Raw genomic sequence first — 20,185 nt, 5'->3', positions numbered from 1 at the left:
AGTCCTGTGTCCCTGCAGGTGGGCACAAGCAGGGGCTGGAGGTGAACCCCTCAATGTCAAAGCCCCTTCCTTCTCAACTGCTCAAGCCTGGTTTGGGAGCTACTGAGACCAAGCTGGTGGCCACGCAGCAGCCAGCAGCTGCTGCAGCATCCTTTTGTGAAGTTGTTTCAAAGGGGAAGGCCAGCAGGGATGGGAGTCCAGTGCTTGTAGGACCTTCCTACAGTGACCTTAATCACAGTGGTGTTCCCATGGTTGCTCACATGTTCAGAACATTATCAGTGGCAGGGGGAGCCTGTCCGGGCTCTGTCCAGGGCTTCAGTGACAGAGGAGGCAGGAGAATCTCTTTGCATGATGGGAAAACCTGTGTAATTTCCTGTAAACATACTTTTAATTACCCATGGTGGTGGTGCTGGTCCTCCAGCTCCCCTGGCAATCCCATCACACGTGTTCCAGACCACCTTTTCCTTCCCTGGGGGAATAAAGTACCTGACTTTTCCATTGCTGCTTCGGAGAGAGCCAGGGCAGTTCCCAGGGAGCACAAGGCTGGAGCCGGATACCAGTGTCAGCATGAATGCAAGCCACTGAGCACAGCCCCAGTGAGGAGGGAATGATCATTGAAGGGGAGAACAAAGAGTTTAGGGAAGGAAGCCTGTTCAGAAACCCACTCCTGAGAAGAGAGGTGGCAGAGCACAGGGTTACCACAGTGCCCGTGATGGCTGCTCCTGCCAAAGGCCACATTAATAGCAGCAGGGCACAGGCTAACAGGCCCCATGGTAGGCAATGAGGGCCCACAGCCCAGCTCCATTCTCAGGTGCTCGGAAGGAGACATTGGGGACCCATGCACCAGGTCTTTTCCTCCATCTATGGGACCAAAGAGGGTCCTGCTGTGCTCAGGACAGCCTCTTATACCTCCTTACCCATTTTACTTGCAGGACATCAGCTTCCATGTGTCCCCAAACTGTTAAAAGTCCCTGGGGAAAGGGGCTCTCAGGGCAAGAGTGTAGACACTTCAAAGAAGCATGCCCTGAAGCCAGTGTGTGGACCACATGGCCATGGGAAAGGCTTTGTACCTGAGAGCTCACGCAATTAGCTGTTCTGGTCCTAGCACTCCCAGGGAGGCTGGGGGGCAGTTTGTCCCACTCTAACACTTGATTCTTCAGCAATGGGTGGTGCAGCACTGGTCAGGCTGCTCTGGCCTGAGAGCTCTGACCATGGCATGGAGATAGTGAGCAGGCACGTGTTCTCTCCCTCCTAAAGGGGACATGAACCTTCTCTAGGAAGCAGCCAGGCAAATGGGGGTCAAGACAGCACCATTCCCAAGCCCAGCTGCAGGAAACGCATGCAGCTCCTCAGTGCCTGCTGCTCATAGAACATCCCCTGCCAATGGAGAGTCATGGGATGGGGCCAGGCAGGAAGGCAGCCCTACAAGAGAGCGAGTCCAGAACATCTCCTCTCCTCTTAGATGACAGCCTTGAAATGCATGGAGCTTAAGAAAGAAGAACAGCAACGGAGACACTGATGAAGGTAAGCAGATATCCAGGGTTGAAGCCTCCCTCGGCATGGGGCCAGCCCTGGGTGGCCCAACTCTATCCAGAGGAAGCTGTAAGGAGAGCAAAGGCAGCAGATTTTGAGCTGTTTGGCACCCCCCAGCTCTCACTGTCACCCTCTCCCACAAAACAATGAGGGAGGCCCTTACCAAAGGTGAGCAGCAGCTGTCAGGACTCACCACACGGGACATAGCAGTCACACTCGCAGACATCACAGCGCAGGAACCAGCGGGCCCAGCCCGAGTGCTTGGTGACACAGCCCGAGATCTTGATGCAGCCGCGTTTGAGGAAGGCTCCCAGGTGGGCCTGGGTGCTGCAAGATGAAGAGCATCTCCCAGTGATGTCCCTCTCACTGATCTCAATCCGACCTCGCAGGCAGATCCCTGCAAGAGCAGAGCCAGAGCCCATGACAGGCTGCCCACCAGCCCTACAGCTGGGAGAAAAGAGACTGGAGACCTGCCTGCAGCCCTCACCCAGCAGTACTCACGGAGGCAGGTAGGCTTGGGGGTCCAGTGGCCGTCGGACTGGCAGGCACTGGCTGGGTCCCCCAGCAGCAGGAACCCAGGTCTGCAGCTGTACCGCACCACGGAGCCGACCCACCAGTCATTACCGTACACCACCGAGTGGAAATCTGCTTCGGGTCGCCCGCAGTTCACTGGGGACAGGGAGGTTGCTGAGGGCAGTGCAGGGCTAGCACCCTGTGCAGCCCAAGAGCATGCACCCACATAAGGCTGTGGGTGTTGTGCAGGATCTGCAGGTGCCCCGGGACTGCTGGAGAGACTCCACACGTGCATGGCACACAACCTGCCCTCCCCAAGCTGGCTGTGCCAAGCTCTGCAGCCATCCCCAATCCCCCCCGCTATCCGTGCTCTGGCTGTACCTCTGCAGAAGGACTTGTATCCCAGCCAGCAGCAGCTGCCATTCCCACACTGGCTCCTCTTCAGCTCCTTGTGCTTTCCCTTGCAGCCTCCCAAACAGATGGGTGCTGTGCCAGACCAGTAAGTGTCCAGGTGTCCTGGTGCCATAGGGAGCAAGGAAGAGCAGGGTTGAGGCCAGGGACCACCCTTTCTGCCAGCTCCCCAGTCCTCAGAGATCTGCAGGGAGGTGGTACTAGCCCAGCAAAGGCTCATCCCAGCTCACACCCTGCTGTGGTGAGGAGTGCATCCTCTAGCAGCACCCAGCTCTTGTGCAGACCAGCTCCCACTTCCCCTGTGCTCACCACAGGGGCACGACAAAGGTCTTGCTCGCTGCTCCAAAAGACCAGTCCAGCCAGGTGCCAGCAGTGCTGGGCAGCCTGTAAAGCCCTCTTCCCCAAACACCCTGTTACCTTCTGGGTCCTCACAGGAGACCAGCGTGGCCAGCACGGCGAGGAAGAGGAGGCCCAGTCCCATAGCGCACACTCTGCCCTCCTCCCCTTATCCCTCAAATCAAAGGCCTCTCTCTACTTCCCCAGGAGAAAGTGAACTTGGTTTCCATGCTGTAGGACAAGGGGAAAGGGAGGAGACATTTCCTTTAATGCCAATCCTCTCCCCAGCAGATAATCTCTGGCAGATTACCCTCCCTGGATCCAGTGTTTAAAGGGACAACTCCTCCCAGTCACCACATCCTTGTCTTCACTCCCACCACCAAGCACTCACATTGTGAAGGAGCGCTGTAGTCCAAGATAATGCAGCTGCAGCTGTAGCTTTGGCCACAGAGCCCTGAGGCCCGCATGCTGGAAAGAGGGCCAAGCTGGAAGTACTGCAAATGAAACCTGGCAGAAGGCCATTCTCTCAAGGTATCCTTAATCCAGCTCTGCCAGGTACCGGGGAGCAAGAGCTGGGCAGAGGCAGGAAAGGTTAGGCAAGACCCAGCCATATCACTTCAGCAGCACAGGGATGCTCTACCCAGAGTTAGCAACATCCTCCTGCACTGTGTGCTGTCAGGGCTGCTGGGACAGACAGCTGCCTCCTACCCTGCCTCACCCTGAGCACAAGGTGCCCAGCCGACGGCCCTAGCTGTGTTCACATGGATTCAGCCCCAGGAAACCTTCCACACAGCTTGCAGCAGGCAGCTCTGCCCACTATCATCCCTGCTCCTTACCAGCAACTGCAGAGCACGCTGCCCCTCACTCAGAACACAAGCCTATGGGGCTGCTCTCATCACCCCATCCCAAGGGCACAGCCACAAATCACACCCAGCGTTTGTAATTGGAAAGTGAGCAGATGGCCAAGGGTTTAGTATAAAGTGATTTCCTCCATTAACCTGGAATTCCATCAGCTTTTGCTGAACTGCTTGAGAAGAGAGGGGAAAGTCAGCATTCAGCCCATATCAGCAGAGTGCTTTCCTGCCTTCATCTCAGCACATCAACTCCACACACAGGGTGATGAGGGTATCACTCCAGGGACACCAGCGTCATACTATCCTCATCCAATTCACTTGGCGAAGGGCAAGCTGGCTCTGCTCACAAGCCCAGACATCGCAGACAGATGACATTTACACCCTGAAGGAGACAGCAAAAATCAAACCCATGTAGGCAACAAGAGTGCCAGAGTGAAACCTGGCCTTCCAGGGCCACCTCTGGGACGTGGAACAACACACTCGCCAAGGCAGCTGCACCAAGCAGCAGAACAGAGGACACGTGAAGAGATCCTGGCTGCTCTTCAGTGCCCATCTCCTGCACTGCAGACTCCAGGCAACTGTCTCATCCTCTCACCACAACATGCCACGGCTGGCAGGGATGGGGCTGAAACAGACACCAAACACTGACTGGCTTAGCAGTCTTGACTTTTATTTGTCTTGCCAGAGAACACTTTGCCCAACCAGGAGCCCCAAACCCCAATGTGGGGAAGAAACCCAGAGAAGGACAAATGCAGTAAAAAAGCTTCCAATTCCCCAGTGCTGCATCAGCCTGCAAGGGACAGTACCTCCAGCCTTCTCCTCCCAGGGATCAATACAGCATAACGGGACCAGTGGTGCAAACACCACTGACAGCACCAGCTGAACAACCTAGAAGAGGTGATGTGCAGGGAAGTACTGAAGGCAAACAGAGAACATGCCACCCCTGGAGAACAAAGTATGGATCGTGGAGAACAGCTCTGCTATGCGCCACTCATCTCCCCAGGGAAGAGGCTCCAGCTGGTGTCTGCTCAGCACACCATCCTGCCTGGGGAGATCCTAGCTGAGGACCAAGCTCAGCAAGCGCTAACAACTTAGCTGCACAGCAGCAGGGACCACATCACCAAAGAGTGACCAAGAGGGGAAGCACTGTGACAGGCAAAGGCCAAACCTCCTGGAAGGGTGGGAGAGTCTTGCTAGTCCCTAATCCCCACAAGGAGGAGACGGACAGCTCTTTCCAGCTCAGGTCACTTGACCACAACTGAGAGACCTGTCCTTCCCCTCTCCCTGTGCTGACCAGAACCAGCAGCCACTGAGGTTGGGCCAGCAGAGGAGGAAATTCACCAGCTGCAGGAAGATGAAGAAAAGCTCAGCCCTATCCCTCAAGCACTTCTCAACCTGCCCCACCAGCACATCCCATGGAGGCCCAAGTTTTCCTCATGCAGAGAGGCAGGTAGCGCCTCACACGATCTGGATGCCCAGCTCCTCAGCTGTCTTCTGCAGACGGTCCATGACATTCTCCTCCAGCTCCATAGCCAGCCCATTGGCTGCTGCCACTTGCTCCTCTGAGGAGGTGCTGGCCATGACATAATACACAGTCTCAGTCTCCCCATGCTCGTTGGTCCTGTTCACCACATGGATGATGGGGTTGGGTGGGGCGCCTGGTTCTTTCCCCGATGACAGTGCTGCTCCTGCGAAGACACTGGGCCATGCTGGCTCAGGGCTGTCAGCACAGTGAGAGGTTGAGGGTAGCTGGGTCACCTGCAGCTCAGGAGCACAGTGTTCAACCGGTTGAGCCTCTCCTGAGGCCTCCAGAATGATGCCCTGCAGGTTGCCCTCACCCTCAGACAGCACCACACACTCAGTTGAGCCATCCAGTGCCTCACCCCGCTTCTCTCTGTCCTTCAGTAGCTGCTCTGTTAGCTCCACACTCTCGTAACGCACCAGCTGCAGCCTCATGTAGCCATCCTCATGTTCCTTGTACCTGAGCAGAGATAGGAAGGGGCACTGTGAAGTTGCACACTGGTTGCAACGGCCAGTACTTCATATATGATATTGTGCAAGTATGATAAAAACCCTAAAGTACATGGGTCTTGAGCACATTACAGGTAAATATCAGAGCCCAAGCACTGGCAGGCCTCTACTTCAGCAAGACACAGGATGTGGTTTCAGCTGTTTCTTGTACTAGAGAAGAGGTAATAAGAAGCTAAGGCTGGGCAGTACCTGAAGCGAGGATGTCCCGAGGGCCATTTGAACTGATGTTTCTTCCTGAGGTGGACAGTGAGGTTGTTTCCACGTGTGAAGCACTTGTCACAGACATGGCACTTGTACCGCGGCTCGAAGTCACCCTGAAGGGCAGAAAAAGGGATGTGAATACCCCATGAGCCTGATCAGTGGGCCTGGAAGGATGAATCATGTTCTACAAGAAGGCCGATAGGATGTACTATTGCAATAATAAGAGAGAAGTGCAACCTGACCTCACATTCCTACAGCCCTGCTCAGCCTGGGGTACTTCGCATGACTAGTTTTTTAATTCATGCTTCTGTACAGCATGTTGCACTAGCAGTTCTCACCCTCACTGGGAGACACTACACTGCAGAATAGCCCTCTGCTTTCTTTGTACCTCATGGACTTTCCGGCAGTGCAGTTTGATGGAGCAGGGGGAGCGTGCAGTGAAGCTACAAGCCTCAAACTCGCAGTGATAGGCTGGCTCTTTGCTGTGAGTTTCCAGATGTTTCCTCAAGTCAATGAGATTCTTGCAGCTAAAAGGAAATGATAAGAGAACAAAGTTGAACACTGTGAAGCACACACACACAGGTGCCTCTGGGCGGCAAGATGGAGAACCCTGGTCCTCACCTGTAGTCACAATAGTCACACTTGAATGGCCGCTCCTCACTGTGCCGAAAACGAATGTGATTGCGCAGGGAGGAGGGCAGTGGGCAGGTCATGTCACACATTGGGCACTTGTAATGGTTCACTGTGTGAAAGAGTGGGTGGAAAACATTACTGCAAAACAGGGAAGAGCACACACTCTTCATGGCCTCAGCTGGGAGAAGGGGTCTTTACTCACCATGGTTCCTCATATGGTCACGGAGCAGTCTCTCTGTGGCAAACCTCTTGGAGCAGTGAGAACACTGAAACCTCTGCTCTGCAGCATCAGGGGCAGGGAGAAAAAGGACAGGGTGGTGAGAAAAGAGATCAGAGCAGAGAGAACAGCACAAAGAACTGCAAGTGAGAAAAAGAGGCAACTGGGAACCCTCTCCAGGCAGAGACAGCAGACACTGACTACAAACAAAATCACTTGCAAAGACCAATCTGCTTCCCCTTCGCACAGCTTCCTTGTGCTGCCAGTGCAAGAGCTAGGGAGCAACCCATCACACACACACATCAGCACAGCTTGAGGGAACTCAACAAACAAATCCCAGTGCTGCTGCAAGAGCCCATCTGCTGCCTTTGACTTTGCCTGGGTCCTTACAGGATGAACAGCTTTGCCTGCAGCAGTGTCTGAGGTCCCAGCCATCAGAAAAGCCAGGCTGCTTCCAAGCACACTCATGCCCTTTGCTTACAGAGAACAGGCACCTCTAGGAAGCCAAATAACCCAGCCAGAGGACTGCTTACAACCCATCCACAGGAGCTTACGGTCCAGTGCAGTCTGACGGCGGATGTGGTCAAAGAACTTGGTGTTGTTGGCAAACATCCCCCCACAGGTAGGACAGGCCACCACCTTCTCCTGCGTGTGGCTGCGCAAGTGCTCCCGCAGTTTGCAGCGCCCCTTGAAGGTGCAGTCACAGTCTGAACAGAAGCAACAGAATGCCATTAATGGATTAAGATCCTTCACACATGGGCCACCATCTGCAACCTGACTGAATGGCAGGCTTCTTGCTTCTGTTTTGGTTAGCAAAAATCAACTCCAAAAAGCCCCCAGAGAAGAGTCACAGCAGGATGAGATCACTAAGCGAGATCATTAATGTGATCCCTAATGTTCCTGGACAACATCTGCAACTCAGCCCTGTGCAAAGCTCTCTAGAGAGGCCTTGCATGCACTCACTAACCTTTCCAGCCACAGAGGACCACATGGTTCTCCTTCCCTCTTGCCTTGTACTCTGAACAGAAGCTGTGATCCTCCACGTGCCGATAGAACCACTCGGGATTATCAAATGATCTCTGTTGGGGAGCAGGGACAAACAAAAGAGGGTGAAGAGATCAGCCTGAGCACAACAGGCTCTTTCACACAGGTACAAATACAGGCAGGCACGCAGGCGAGCTGCAGGACAAAAGCAGCTCTCCTTCCCTTGGCTGCACCAAAGATGAAATATACGAAAGCAAAACTGGGTTCTCTGTTCTCACCTCGCAGTACTCCCAGAGGCACAGGAAGTTTTCCTGGATCTCAGGGATGATATTGCGGCTCTGGAAATCCAGCTGGCAATGGCTCACATCTGACTGGCTCTGCAGGGCCCGCAGCCCCCACTGCTTCAGCTTGGTGTGGTAGCAGTGGAAATAGACGTGGCGAGTGAGGTCAGCTGAGCTCTCCAGGGAACAGAAACCGCATTCCTGCCACAAACACGTGTATTCCTCTGCAACAGGCAGATATTAATGAGAGATGACATTTACACCCTGAGAAAACAGGAAATATTCATGCTCTAACAGCCTGGTGGAAACTTTCCAAGTAAAGCTCAGGTTGCAGCACACAGAGAACACCACAGCTCTTTTCATGCAGTCCAGCAGCAGCAGCGCTGCTCTCCTCGGGGACAGGGGGATCCTCACACAATGCAATAGCTCATACAAGTGGGAGAGCAGCGGTCGAGGCTGCCAGCGCCTTACCGAGAGGGTCCATCTCGTCCCGGCGCTCCTTGGCAAGGTGCTGCTGCAGGTGCTGGGCCACATGCTCGCAGAACTCCTCCATCTGCGAGGCCACGTACGAGCAGAGCTGCCATTCGCACTGCAGCACCAAGGCACCCTTGCCGCCGGCCTTGGCGGGCGCCATGGCCGGGGATGCAGCGCGGCGACGCCGAGGGCTCACCGCACCGCCGCGGCCACGAGCTGCTCCGGCGTTGCCAGCAGGCCTCGGCGGCCCCGCACCGCCCGGAACCGCGGGGCCCAGCGGCACCGAAGCGGCGGCCAAAGCCGGCGGAGCCCCGGGCAGAGCGGAGCGCTGGAGCGGCCGCACTCTGCGTCCGGCTCTGCCCCGCCGGGGGGCGCCGGAACCCAACGGACTGCACCGCTCCTCCAATAGCGGCTGCCCCTCCGAGCCGCAGACCAATCACCGCGCAGGAGCTGGAGGCGCGCGTACAGCGGCCGAGAGGGCCCGCTGGAAAGCGGAGCTGGCTCACAAAGGTTCCGGCCCCCTTTGGGGCTGACCTGCGAGCGAAGTCGTTTTGGGATTAAAGCACGTTTGGTTATGGTAACATTTGGGTTCGCTGCTGCCACATAGGTTAATTTCTTGTCGCTTCAGAATGCTTCCTTCTCTAAACAAGAGAGTTCTCACAGTGCAAAACTGCGGTCAAAAGCCGCATGACTGAGCATGCCAGCCAAGCGCCGAGCACAGAACGCATCAGGATTGCAGCTCCTGCTGTGAGATAATGCAACATATTCTCTTTACTCAGTAACTGAAATGACAGTTTGAATTAAACAAATATACATTGACCATTACAACTGCTGTGCCACGCTTTTGTAACACCAAATGGAGACACAAAACTCAAAGTTTGCTTTGGCACAGGTAAATGCCACGCTAAATCCAACTAAAATTGCATAAAATGTGCCACAAAGCGTGCCTTTCTAACACACAATGGCTTCTGTAATTCCTGTCATACACACCAGCTCTCCCCTCTGATGTGAATGGGAAGTACGTGCTGAAATTGACTCAGTTAGAATCTGGATCTGTTTGTTGGGGGTTTAGTAGCATTATTATTTTATCTCCATTTATTTGTTTTCTGCAGGATCTGTTGCTTTCAATGTAATTATTTTGTAACCGGTGCAGAAAACACCTGGCCAGGGTAGACAGTGCAAAGCCATGAGCTTGAATGGGACTGGGATTTAACCTGTGTATCCTAAAGAAAGTATATAAATATCCAGCGCAGAAGACAAAACTATCTGGGAAGCCTGCCAGGAAGCAGGTGGCAAACTAAGCCTCCTGCTGATAAAGTGCAGACAGCCCTCTTCTGTTGGACTTCACATCTGCCCACACATCCCCAACCTGCCTGGTGCTTCCTGCCCATTCTATTACCTGTCAGCCAAACCCAAGACACCTGCGGGTACCAGGATTGGGTGGCTAAGAATGGATGGACCACAATAGGACTTGTCTTATGTAAGGGCATATATGCATGGTAAAAGAGTCGGCACACAGTGCCTTGATTGTGTGATGTCCTCTTGGTCCTGAGCTCCATGTCTGAGCAGGCAGAATACCCGAGTGGTTCTGCAAGTTAAGAATACTGGGAATTATTCAGGATGTTATTTCAGCTCTGCTTTCTCCACTTGCCTCAATGGCCTGAGTAGATGCAGCCTTTGCCAGCTGCTGTTCTTTGCATTTCAAGTTCATATGGCAGGCCAAATTAATCTCTAGGCCAGCACTGGGCAAAGTACACAGAGTTACAAAGAGGAACAGATCTTACCTAATAGTCCCGCAAGCTGGCAGCAGACTCCACAAAAGGAGAAATATTTAATAATGAAGAACAGATTGGCGCCAGTCTTGTCCTGCTCATGTAAAATGAGCACAGCAATGCTGTGCCTGCTCTGCTTGTACACAAAATGCTCTAGAGATCATCTGCCTCACCAAAAACCTATCCTCAGCGTATTGACAGGTTGTGCTACCCGTGCTGCAGGGAAAATGGCTTTCTTACAGCAAATGTGGATGTTTCAGAACTAGGATACAAGCTACTAGGCTTAAATAAGAATTTAAGGCTTAACTCTGCTTCTTGTTTTGCAGAAACAGTCTTGCTACCATTTGGAGGCTGGGAACAAAGGAATGGTTATAGCAGGCCTGGCCAAAAGTCCCTTTAATCTGGGTCTAGCAGCATTGTAAAAACAGGTCATTTCCTGGCTGCTGTTTCCCTTCCTGGCATCTCAGTGGAGACTAATCTCAGACTTTCTGAAAGAGAACCCCTTGCTTGATAACTAAGAGCCAAACTCTGCTTCCCCCCCCGCCACCAGGAGCCTGTTGGGTTGCTAAAGGATGCTCCAGCTGGTCCCATGAGCACGTATCCCTGGCTGAGTGTTACTCCTCTCCCCACAGGTGCTCTCAATGATATGCAAAGCTTCCTGGGTTCACAGTGTTCAAAGACCCAGTTTTAATTGCGTGATGCAGAAGAGACCGTACTACTCTCAGAATAAGCCCCGCTGTGTTCATCTTCAACAGCACATGGGTATCTCACACTTACACATGACAAGATGCTCTTGTCCCAGGCCTTGCTTTTCCAGCCAGGTTCCTCACCTGTAAGGCCATGGCCCATCGCTGCAAAACATACCAGCCTTTCACTTTAACCTAGGATTTTTCTGTTGGTAAACTTCAGTTTTCATCCATGAAGTGTCTGCTCAGACAGGAAAGGGACTCTTTGGGAATGATCCGCACTGACCATGCAAATTGGAGTGAAACACACATCAAGAGATTTGCATTTAAGCAAATCCCAAACAAGGTATCATGGAGACATCACTAAATTGTCAAAAACATATTTCCATCAGGCTCAACTGGATCTTTACCAGTGGAGTATGAGCACAGACTTCACTCTGCGCTGGGAGGTTCATGACAGACAGCCCTTCTACAAACTCCTGCAGAGTCCAAGAGCTGGGACTTGTCAGCAGTGACAATGGAAACAGGTGAGTTTCAGCGCCTTTTCACAAGCGTAAATAGAAGCCTCTATGGAAATATCAGCAAAAGAACATACCATGTTGTCCTTAGGCTCATTTTAAAATCAGAAAGGATTTTCTAAAATTGATTTGTGGCATCTTTAATGTCACAATAACTTAATAGCATCTATTAGCATGTTCTGCCTTCACTAGGCTGAATTTCTATTCCTTCACAATGCAGCACTTTCCCAAAATGAGGTTAGATCAAAATGATATGATTCAATTTGCCTGAAAATTATATAAACTCAGGCCTAAATGAGCATTCTCTTCCCCAGTGCTGGCAACAGCAGAGTTATCTGGAGTTTCAATTGCTCAGCATCAGATCCTGATAAATAACTCACAGAAAGCAACAGGTTTAGTTCTGTGGGGCTGGACTGCTAAGTTAAAAACAGGGCTAGAGGGCAGAGCCATTACTTTTATTACTTCTGAATTTGAGCAGAGGAATAACTGTGAGCGCATAAGTGAAGTAACTTCAAGAGCACCCATGTGTAAAAGTAAGGATGTGTGGAAGTGTTTGTCTAATGTCTTTAGACCATAGTAAATACATTAGGAAAACAGGACTGCAGAAGTGCAGAGCATCAGACACTTTCTAGAACAGGTCACAGAGAAGCAAGTTCAGTTCATACAGAGAGGCTGTGGGATTTGGCAGTATCAGACTGCAGAATAAATGAAGAAAAGCTGCTCACAGCTTTTCTAGCGATGCCATTTTAGAAATATTCCCATTCTAAAAATTCAACATAAGGCTTGGCTTCAGTGCTTCTCCAGAAGTTCTCTGCTAAATCAAGGCCTGAATCTTCAACTGGATGCAGCTAGCAAAGGCTGCACAATTTATCACAGGTGTGAAACCACGATGGAACTCAATGGACTGTGCTATACAGTTGAGACTTTTCCATCAAATATCAACACTCTTATCTCTAAATGAATTCTTATGCAAAGGTGCAACGTTTCTGCTATGGAAAGCATAGCTATTTCTGCCAGTTATGCCTGCTCTTCCACAGCTTTCGAGCTCCAGCTACATGTGCACACCAGGTAACCATGCTTCCTACTGCTCTCAGCAAGACAGCCCTGGAAAGGGACTACAGGAGGGAGATTTCTGCTATGGGCTGTCAAAAAAAGCCAGATTCAGTATAGAGATTCCTCTCAGCTGCAAGGATTGATACCCATTCCAGCCATGTCCTAGTCTGTCCACAGATGCTCACTGGTTCATATTCAGACTCAGCATTCACCTCTATTTTGATCATAAGCCTTTTGGGGTACCGTCTCTTGCAACATATTTGCCTTCTGCCTAGTCTTGGCTGAAGTCTCTGCTCTTCCCTTTCTAACCTCTCAATGTCCATGGGCACCTGGGGCCACAATGCCACATGAATGAAAGCGATAAATGGAGCCAAATGACGCATCCTGAAAAGCAGAAAGGCAAAACGATAAAACACAGTTTTAAAGATCAAACACATCAGCTGTGGAATGTCTGCTTGTGTTCCCTTCAGAGGACACGGCTGTGTGTTTTCCAAGGGATTAGCTTCAAATTAAGCTCTTCTCTGGAAGATCTCAATAAAAGCCCATATGGACATCCCTCCCTGGCTCCACAGGTGTGGGATCTCTGTTCAGGCATAGCCTGCTAGCCAAGATAAAAGAGCTGTTCCTAGTATTGTACCTTGCACCTCTCTGCCCTCACTTGTGCCAAAACACCTGTACGCAAGGCAGATCTTGCAAAGCTTTATCCTGGCAGAGGAAGAGGACAAATGCCTCATACCCAAAGTCACACAGACCCTATAGACAGGTTGTGCTGTAATCCAGTCAGGTGAAGAAAATGGATCCTGGCCTGCCATCAGCCTCTTGGGTGACATGGCCAAGACACTGTACCCCTCTTTGTGCCTTCCTTGATAACCTTGATAAAACAATAGAGTCCCAAAGTGCCTGTCTGTATTCACTGTGGATACAAATCACACTGAGCAGACAGTTCCTTTCTCTTTGCAGAGATCTGCACTGTGATTCACATCACTGTTCACAGGAGCCATTCCAGCTCCCTGGGGTATTTCCACCTTTGCTGCGCTGACATCAAAGCTCACAGAGCGATGTGCTGAAAGCCAGCAGCTCCAGAAGGGCAGGGAAGGGCTAAACCAACACCACCTCTGCTGAAAGCAGTAGGGATGTGCAGTTAAAGCAAATTTTACTGACCCAAAGAGGAAACATAGGACCCCCCAGAGCTCTCTTTGGAAAAACCAAACCCCCTCAGCCAGTCATATCTGACACAGAGGGATGTGCATGGAAACCACATGGCACCCAGTGCTGAAATACAAGGTAGGGCAAATGAGTAGGCCTGGGTGTTTGGCTCCTAAGGGATGATTTTATATTAATAATAGCAGTCTTATGTGCTTCCTTCCTAACTTGTCATACAGAGGAAATGAATTTGCTTCTTCCATAACAACCTCCTCCAGCTGCTCTATGCTTTCAATAAACTCCTCTAATGCCCATTTCATTTCCTCAGTCCCTACAGATTTTGGCAAACGGGTGTACCAAGGAGTGAGGGTGAAGCACACAGTCAAGGACCTTCTTGCTGAGAAACGATCCAGGCACAGCAGTGCCTCCCACTTCAGTGTAAGTCACTTTGCATTCCACCACCACACAGCCCTTTTTCCGAACCAGAAAAGTCATGTCATGCAATCCTCTGGTTTAAAGAGCATTTATGCTGAGTTCAGGGCATCGCCAACATTGACCTAGAATAGCAAAAACCATTTGCAGCGTTCGTGTTTGCCCTGAAAGATCACAGATGTCTCCCTGATTTTTTGCATTAGTGAACCTTTGAGGGACTGAAGTCCTTTGGCTGTTTTTCCCAAGCAGATCAGTAATGCTGAATTTCTCATTCCTTCCACATCCTGCATATGACACCCTTCCAAGTCAACTTCCTTTTTCACTAGCTACACTCAACTCAGTGCCACAAAAATAGATGTTCTTCCCAGAATGCTGTGCTGCTTCCAGCTCCTCTCTGGCATACTAGAGTGCCAGAAGAGATGCAGTGATTTTATGGTCTGGAAAGAGGCCAAGCATCAGTTTGTTAGAGATGATTTCTTCTTAAAGTGGTTCTATAGCAACAGGAAACCTAAATTATAGTGCACTATGTTGTTTTTTCTCAATCACTAGCCAGAGAAGCAGTGCTGTGCACAGAAGACACAATATTGCAGGTGCCAGCACATGGCATCTGGTAGCACAGTAAGCCGTTCTCTGTGTACTCTTGAGACTCACCTTTACCAAACAGCAGCACCTCCTTCCAGGCTGATTGGGAGCAATGTGGCCTTCTGACAGATGAGGAGATGCAGTCAAGCTGCTGAAACTGTGTCCTGGAAGGAAAGGGCAGGAGCAAAGACACAAATGGCTGGCAGCAGAACACACAGTGTTAATGCTCTTTCCCCCCATCCACTTGCCTCAGGGTTTTTGCTTTCAGCAAAAAACAGAGACCTCAAAGGGACTTCCAAGTTTGTTTTTTTTTTCACTGTTACTTTCACATGTTAACTCTGTGACAAAACAGGCAGAAAGCCAGTTTGGGCACTACCAAACACAGCAAGATCTAGCCATAGATATCTTCACAGCCTTCAGCTAACTGCAGAAATGCAGAAGACTGCCCTGAGCCATGGACAGTCACTGGGAAACACATGCTCCCACCAGGAGGCATTTGGGAAGACTGCTTTGGAGAGCAGCAGGAAGCAAGTGTTGTGTTTGTGCTCACTGAGACAACAGATCCTGGTTGATGACTATCATGTTTACCTGCTCTCTTTATGAAGAAAGCAGCTTCAACAGCTGCAATAAAAAGCCCTAGGAACTGTAGACCACTTGCTGCTTGCTTTATTACACTTTGCTTTGTATTCCAAAGCTTAGCAGTTGTGTATCAATCTAATGCAATATCAGCCCTGTTACTAATTCCTTACAAGGCACAAAAAATTATTGTGCAGGGCAAATGTCTGTATTTGCTTGAATGTATCATGAAAAGAACAGCTGTAAGTGCAGCTCTGTTCATGTGACATAATATAATCCCGAATCAAGCAGCAGATAACTGAACACCCCTTTGTGTATTTATGATGCTGTGTAATTTAGCTGCATCTATTGTTTGAACATGATGTTTGCTCCAAAATCGGTAAACCGCTGTTGTGCAAGGGGAGGTCTATAGAGGAGATTCATGATGCTAAGGAAAGGGCATTGCTCATCGGAGGTGAGCCACTGGGCTGTTTACTGAAGCAGCAGAACAGCAACAATTTCATGACAACTAGTCCCTGCATACATCAAATCACAAGAAACCAGTGTGTATTGTGATGAAATCCACACAGTTTGGGCTTCTGAGTTCGCATCAGATGCAGGGCAGAAGGTCCTGGGCTTTAGTGAAGATCTGACTTGTTTCCCACTGTAGGCATGAAACCAGCATTTGCCCTCTGCAGGATTACCTTCTTTCCTCAGGTGAGGAAGCTGCTAGGTACACAGATGTAGCGCTATGCCCAGCAGGACTCAGAGGCCAGGGGTGGATCATTCTCCATACTTGCCATCAGCAAACCAGTGAGGTGCTCTGCCTAGGCTCAACTTTGCTTTTACTGTTAATGTCTTTTCCTCCAGCTGCTGTGCTACAGGTTGGGTCTGGAGATGAGATACACTGAAGCCAAAGTACAGTCAAAGGGCACCATAGAGCCCCACTGCAGGACCAGGTCATTATTTTGACCTGCAACCTTATGTTTAGGCCCCCAAGGCAGCCTTGTAGCTGAACAACGCTCCCAGGTTACCAAGGCAGTGAAGCAACACAGCTCTCTGGAGTACCCCTAACCAGTATATCTGCCTGCTCTTGTGTGAGGCAGGCTGAGACCAAGCTTATCAGCAGCTGAATATACTGTGGGCACAAGTGATGCTAAACAGACACACTGGTGTGGTGCAGAAGATCCAGCTACCCCAGTCCCACAGCACTGAAAGGAAGTAATGCAGGGAGGAAATGAACTAATGTGCTTCAATTAAGCTGAGCCATTCATCACTTGGTAAGGAGCCAGGAGGCAAGTGAAATGGAGGTCTCTGCAAGTATGTAGGTGCCTGCTGTGATGAAGGCCAAAGATGGGCTGCTGCAGAGGCTCTTGAAATTGAATTAAGGCAAGTAAAACCCTCACAGTTAATGTTAGCTCTGTGGCTATTCACCACAGGCATGTGCAAGAGGACTTGCTGCCTGTGACACACACAGTCAGATGGTTTCAGTAGCTGTTGAACACACAGGATCAAAGCTGAACTTAGATACACTGGTAACTTTAAACACTTCATACTAGAGACTGGCACTGAAGTGACATGGATGCTGAGAGAGGGGTGTCTGCCAAGACCAGATTTGCATGTGGAGGCTTTAGCTTTGCAGGGCAGCCTGCATATCCAGCTATGATCCTCACTGAGGTCTGTGGCCAAAAATGTCCCAGCTGGGGGCAGGTGCAAGTCCTGAACCTGCAGCGTGAACACGTTCATCTGACCACAAGCCAAAGGGCTCCTTCCTGATGCCTCGTACCACTCCTGCAGCCTGCGTGACTCGTGTGGGCTCAGAGCTCATTTTCATGATGGAGCAGGGAGCAGCTGCAAACCTTCCTCAGCAGTAAAAGGAAGTCCTGGCGCTGGCAAATTTAATTCAAATCTAAACCTCTAAATTTGGTTGCTTGCTATGGCAGGAACCTCCTGTTTGCACTATGCAAACTGAAAATTGCATGCCACCATCACTGGCCACTACAACAGCACAGCTGAAGTAATGCAGCCATGGGCATGGTATTTCTGCTCTGTGGGCTTGGAAGTCAGGAGACAGAACTCAGTCAAACTCTGTGTGTGAGCTCTCATCCAGAGGAGCAGATGGCTTTGCCTGAGTACTTGCAAGGAATTAGCCACCATGAGCACCAGGGTCACTCAAGGCTAATTCTTCCTTAGGGACCAAGAGATTGTTTTTATCGATACTTCTGTAACACCCAAATAGGAACTAGAAGGAACAGCCTGCCTGTTCTGCCAGGAGGGGCCAGCTAATGCAGCTCTGCAGCAGGTAGATGGAGCACAAGAGAGCTGGGCTAGAACACAGGCAGCGCAGAATCTTCCTGTTTTGACCAGCCAAGGGCTTAGAGACCAGCTTATTGAGACCTCTTCTGAGCCAACACCAAAACGGAAGGCTCAGCATTATGCCTGCATTAAGGGACCCTGCAGCCCATGAGAAAGCAGCCAGTTATCTTGATATTTCTACTGTTATCAGCTCTACACAAGACTTCAAAATCTCTTCTTAGCCTACATCTGCTAATACCTCAGAGGCTAGAGGCTTGAAATCTTAGAGTTAAGCTCTTCATGCTGATAGCACCAAGACTCAAATAGTGCATCGGAATGATGCCAGCACCTTCCCAAACTACACGCTTAGAGAGCTGCCTTGCTTTGAAAAGACCTTTTTTAACATATCTTTATCTTTTGCAGGGCAGCATCAGCACACCACAGTCATCATTTGTCCAAATGCCAGGTGAGGTTTTCCTCCACTGATAAATGACTTCTGTATCACTTGGACAGTTGTTGTTGCTCCTGTTTCTTCTCCTCCAAAGCACATGAAGTGAGCAAAGGAGCAGTGGAGTAGGGCTACCTCTCAGAGAGAGCCCAGGAGGAAAGTAATTGAAAAAGTCAAAACAGGAACAGCAATAATAAAAGAAAAGCCTCTGTAATCTTGTATGACATTCCCAGAGGTGAAAAAGGTAATTAAAGCAGTTCCCATCTCTTTTGGTAGAGGTGCCACACAGAAGCCCTTCTTTTCCCTCTGTGTCTTCTAGTTTTCCCTGAAGCTGCAGAGAGAAAGTATGAAACCAGGAGCTTACCTGTTTAAACTCTTAGGCAGGGAAAGGGGGTATGAGACTGTAACACCATCCTCCTCCCCAAGAGCTGTAGCAGAGCAAGGAAGAAGCAAACTCTGGCCTCATACTTGAAGCTTTCCCAAAACACACTTGGTTTGCTGCAGATGGGGACATCAGCTGGATCAGGTCAGTCTGAGGTGCTAAAAGCCCATTGGGCTGACACACCTGCTTGAAGACAGGAGCGACTCCTACCCTGGGTGATTCTAGAGTGAAAAGGGCTCTACTTTGTGTCTGCAGCAGTGGCTGTAGCTCTGTGGCTCTCTTGGTGCTGCTGTTATGGTTTCCCTTGAGCCAATTTTTTCTCTTTGCCATTGCAGGCTCACCTACCACGGCTGGTTACTATGGCGTCAGGAGATCCTTCACCACAGAGTTGGATTTCCACACCACAAAGCAGTTTGTCAGTGATGTCTACTCATCCCCTCTAGGCTCCAAGCCCTTCTCTAGCGATTCGTCTGCCACTCAGGCATTCCCAGCACTTCTGGACCCGTATCTCACAGACCAGTATGGGGATTACCATGCTACTCCCCTCACAGCTGGTACCAGCTCCTTCTTCAGCCCTTCTGTGCCCCCTCTCCTGCCATCTTTACCTAATGACACAACGCACTTCCTACTAGTGAGTGAGTCTGTGGTTCTCAGTCACCCAATGAAAGTTTACCCAATTTAAAGCTGGGTTTAAGTCAGGGGGACTTATGCAGGAAGGATGTGGCTGTTACAGGAGGCAGCTACAGCAGAGAACACAACAGAAGGGGCAGGGCTGAAGGGCAATGTTTGTTCTCTTTGACCATGACCTTCATGTCATTATCCCCTCTTTCTGTTGGAGACCAGCTCCTAAATTAACAACCTCCCCTGCTCCCCAAAACAGCTCCTGCATTAAGTTCCTTGTTTCTAGAAACATCCTTAGTCAGCTCCAGGCTGTTGCCTATCCCCATTAATGCCACTTCTCCATTCACTCTGGGCCCTGCAGGGTCAGGAATGGTCAGTCCTGCTATTGACAACATAGATGTTTCCTTGCAAAAGCTTTAATACCAAATACTGCTCCAGAGCAACAGAACTGATGTGAGCATTCCCAGCTAGGCGCTGAGGATGGCTTGGCTTGGTGAAGCCAAGCTAGATATGCCAAGCTTTTATTCTTAAGGGTTCTTTCTTGCTTTCTCTCCCTGATTCCGTGCAGAGAGAGCCCTGGGAGCAGACCTCACCCAACAGTCTCAGCCAGCTGGATGGTGCATGCTCAGACCCTCTGCAGCCACTGCCTGCCAGTGCCAGCTGCCTCTCCTCACACGAATCAGGAAGCATTTCCCCATACGGAAGCTCAGGTTGGACCACAGCCATCCCCGGAGCCCAGCCCTACCCTTTGCACCCTCTTGAAGATGTCCACTACTCCCCCAGCTATGCTGCCACCTCACCCTACACCTTCTCACCAATCATGACTGTGGCAAATGAGCTTACCTCCAGGATGAGCCACCTCTCAACAGAGCAGTCCTCAGAGACATCACCTCTGCATGATAACTCTGCCTGGGCAAAAGATGATGGAAGTCCCATCTTGGGGACTTATGAAGGCCGGAGAACTTATTGATGAGAGTTAAGAGCTGGAGGAAAAGAAGAATGGACCATTATTGAAGCAAATTAATTACTTGTGTGCTTTTTCCTAAAGATGGTCCTTTAAACAGAGGATGCCAACACTGTACAGTGCTGTATGCTCTGTTTAGAAGTACAATCACTTGGATGTACCACATTTAGCTTATAGTGGTGCCTTCTAGTGCCTTATGAAAGTCATTGCTCACAGTCCCGCTGTGCTACAAGTAAAATTCACAGCCTGAAAAACATCTGCACAAA

The 20,185-nt window shown here is 50.4% G+C and overlaps 3 protein-coding genes and 1 long non-coding RNA gene across 9 annotated transcripts; 1 reads left to right on the top strand and 3 right to left on the bottom strand.

Annotated features, from left to right (window-relative positions):
• Window positions 1-1,083: 1,083 nt before the first annotated feature.
• LOC134158613 (complement receptor type 1-like) lies at window positions 1,084-4,114 on the bottom strand. 4 transcript variants are annotated; one of them, XM_062608721.1, is made up of 4 exons: window positions 2,428-4,114; window positions 2,035-2,202; window positions 1,697-1,930; window positions 1,084-1,600 (listed from the first exon to the last, which is right to left on the bottom strand). In XM_062608721.1, exons 1-3 carry the CDS (start codon window positions 2,675-2,677, stop codon window positions 1,716-1,718), a joined length of 633 nt encoding a protein of 210 aa, XP_062464705.1. In that variant the 5' UTR covers window positions 2,678-4,114; the 3' UTR covers window positions 1,084-1,600; window positions 1,697-1,715. The 4 variants fall into 4 exon arrangements, with proteins under 4 accessions (XP_062464705.1, XP_062464704.1, XP_062464701.1 ...); XM_062608720.1 differs by having other exon boundaries at window positions 1,727-1,930; XM_062608717.1 differs by having other exon boundaries at window positions 1,697-1,860.
• A 207-nt stretch (window positions 4,115-4,321) lies between these two features.
• HINFP (histone H4 transcription factor) lies at window positions 4,322-8,844 on the bottom strand. The gene is made up of 9 exons (XM_062608716.1): window positions 8,466-8,844; window positions 7,992-8,218; window positions 7,697-7,808; window positions 7,284-7,436; window positions 6,715-6,792; window positions 6,501-6,621; window positions 6,268-6,406; window positions 5,868-5,992; window positions 4,322-5,628 (listed from the first exon to the last, which is right to left on the bottom strand). Exons 1-9 carry the CDS (start codon window positions 8,626-8,628, stop codon window positions 5,106-5,108), a joined length of 1,641 nt encoding a protein of 546 aa, XP_062464700.1. The 5' UTR covers window positions 8,629-8,844; the 3' UTR covers window positions 4,322-5,105.
• A 364-nt stretch (window positions 8,845-9,208) lies between these two features.
• LOC134158608 (uncharacterized) lies at window positions 9,209-11,292 on the bottom strand. Its single transcript, XR_009962831.1, has 2 exons — window positions 10,253-11,292; window positions 9,209-10,056 (listed from the first exon to the last, which is right to left on the bottom strand). It is a non-coding gene; the product is annotated as an uncharacterized LOC134158608 (long non-coding RNA).
• POU2AF2 (POU class 2 homeobox associating factor 2) lies at window positions 11,292-20,043 on the top strand. Of its 3 annotated transcripts, XM_062608705.1 has the most exons (5): window positions 11,292-11,453; window positions 13,969-14,078; window positions 17,928-17,970; window positions 18,670-18,965; window positions 19,524-20,043. In XM_062608705.1, the coding sequence occupies exons 1-5, from the start codon at window positions 11,444-11,446 to the stop codon at window positions 19,923-19,925; spliced, it is 861 nt and encodes a 286-aa protein (XP_062464689.1). In that variant the 5' UTR covers window positions 11,292-11,443; the 3' UTR covers window positions 19,926-20,043. The 3 variants fall into 3 exon arrangements, with proteins under 3 accessions (XP_062464689.1, XP_062464690.1, XP_062464691.1); XM_062608706.1 differs by lacking the exons at window positions 11,292-11,453; window positions 13,969-14,078 and adding an exon at window positions 15,784-15,926; XM_062608707.1 differs by lacking the exons at window positions 11,292-11,453; window positions 13,969-14,078 and adding an exon at window positions 16,301-16,489.
• The last annotated feature ends 142 nt before the right edge of the window (window positions 20,044-20,185 follow it).

Source organism: Pezoporus occidentalis, unplaced genomic scaffold (assembly GCF_034315485.1).
Source record: "Pezoporus occidentalis ecotype Australia unplaced genomic scaffold, CSIRO_AGI_Poc_V1 ctg130, whole genome shotgun sequence".
Taxonomy (NCBI): Eukaryota; Metazoa; Chordata; class Aves; order Psittaciformes; family Psittacidae; genus Pezoporus; species Pezoporus occidentalis.
Note: the sequence above shows the minus strand (reverse complement) of the source record. Positions and strands in the feature narration are given on the sequence as shown.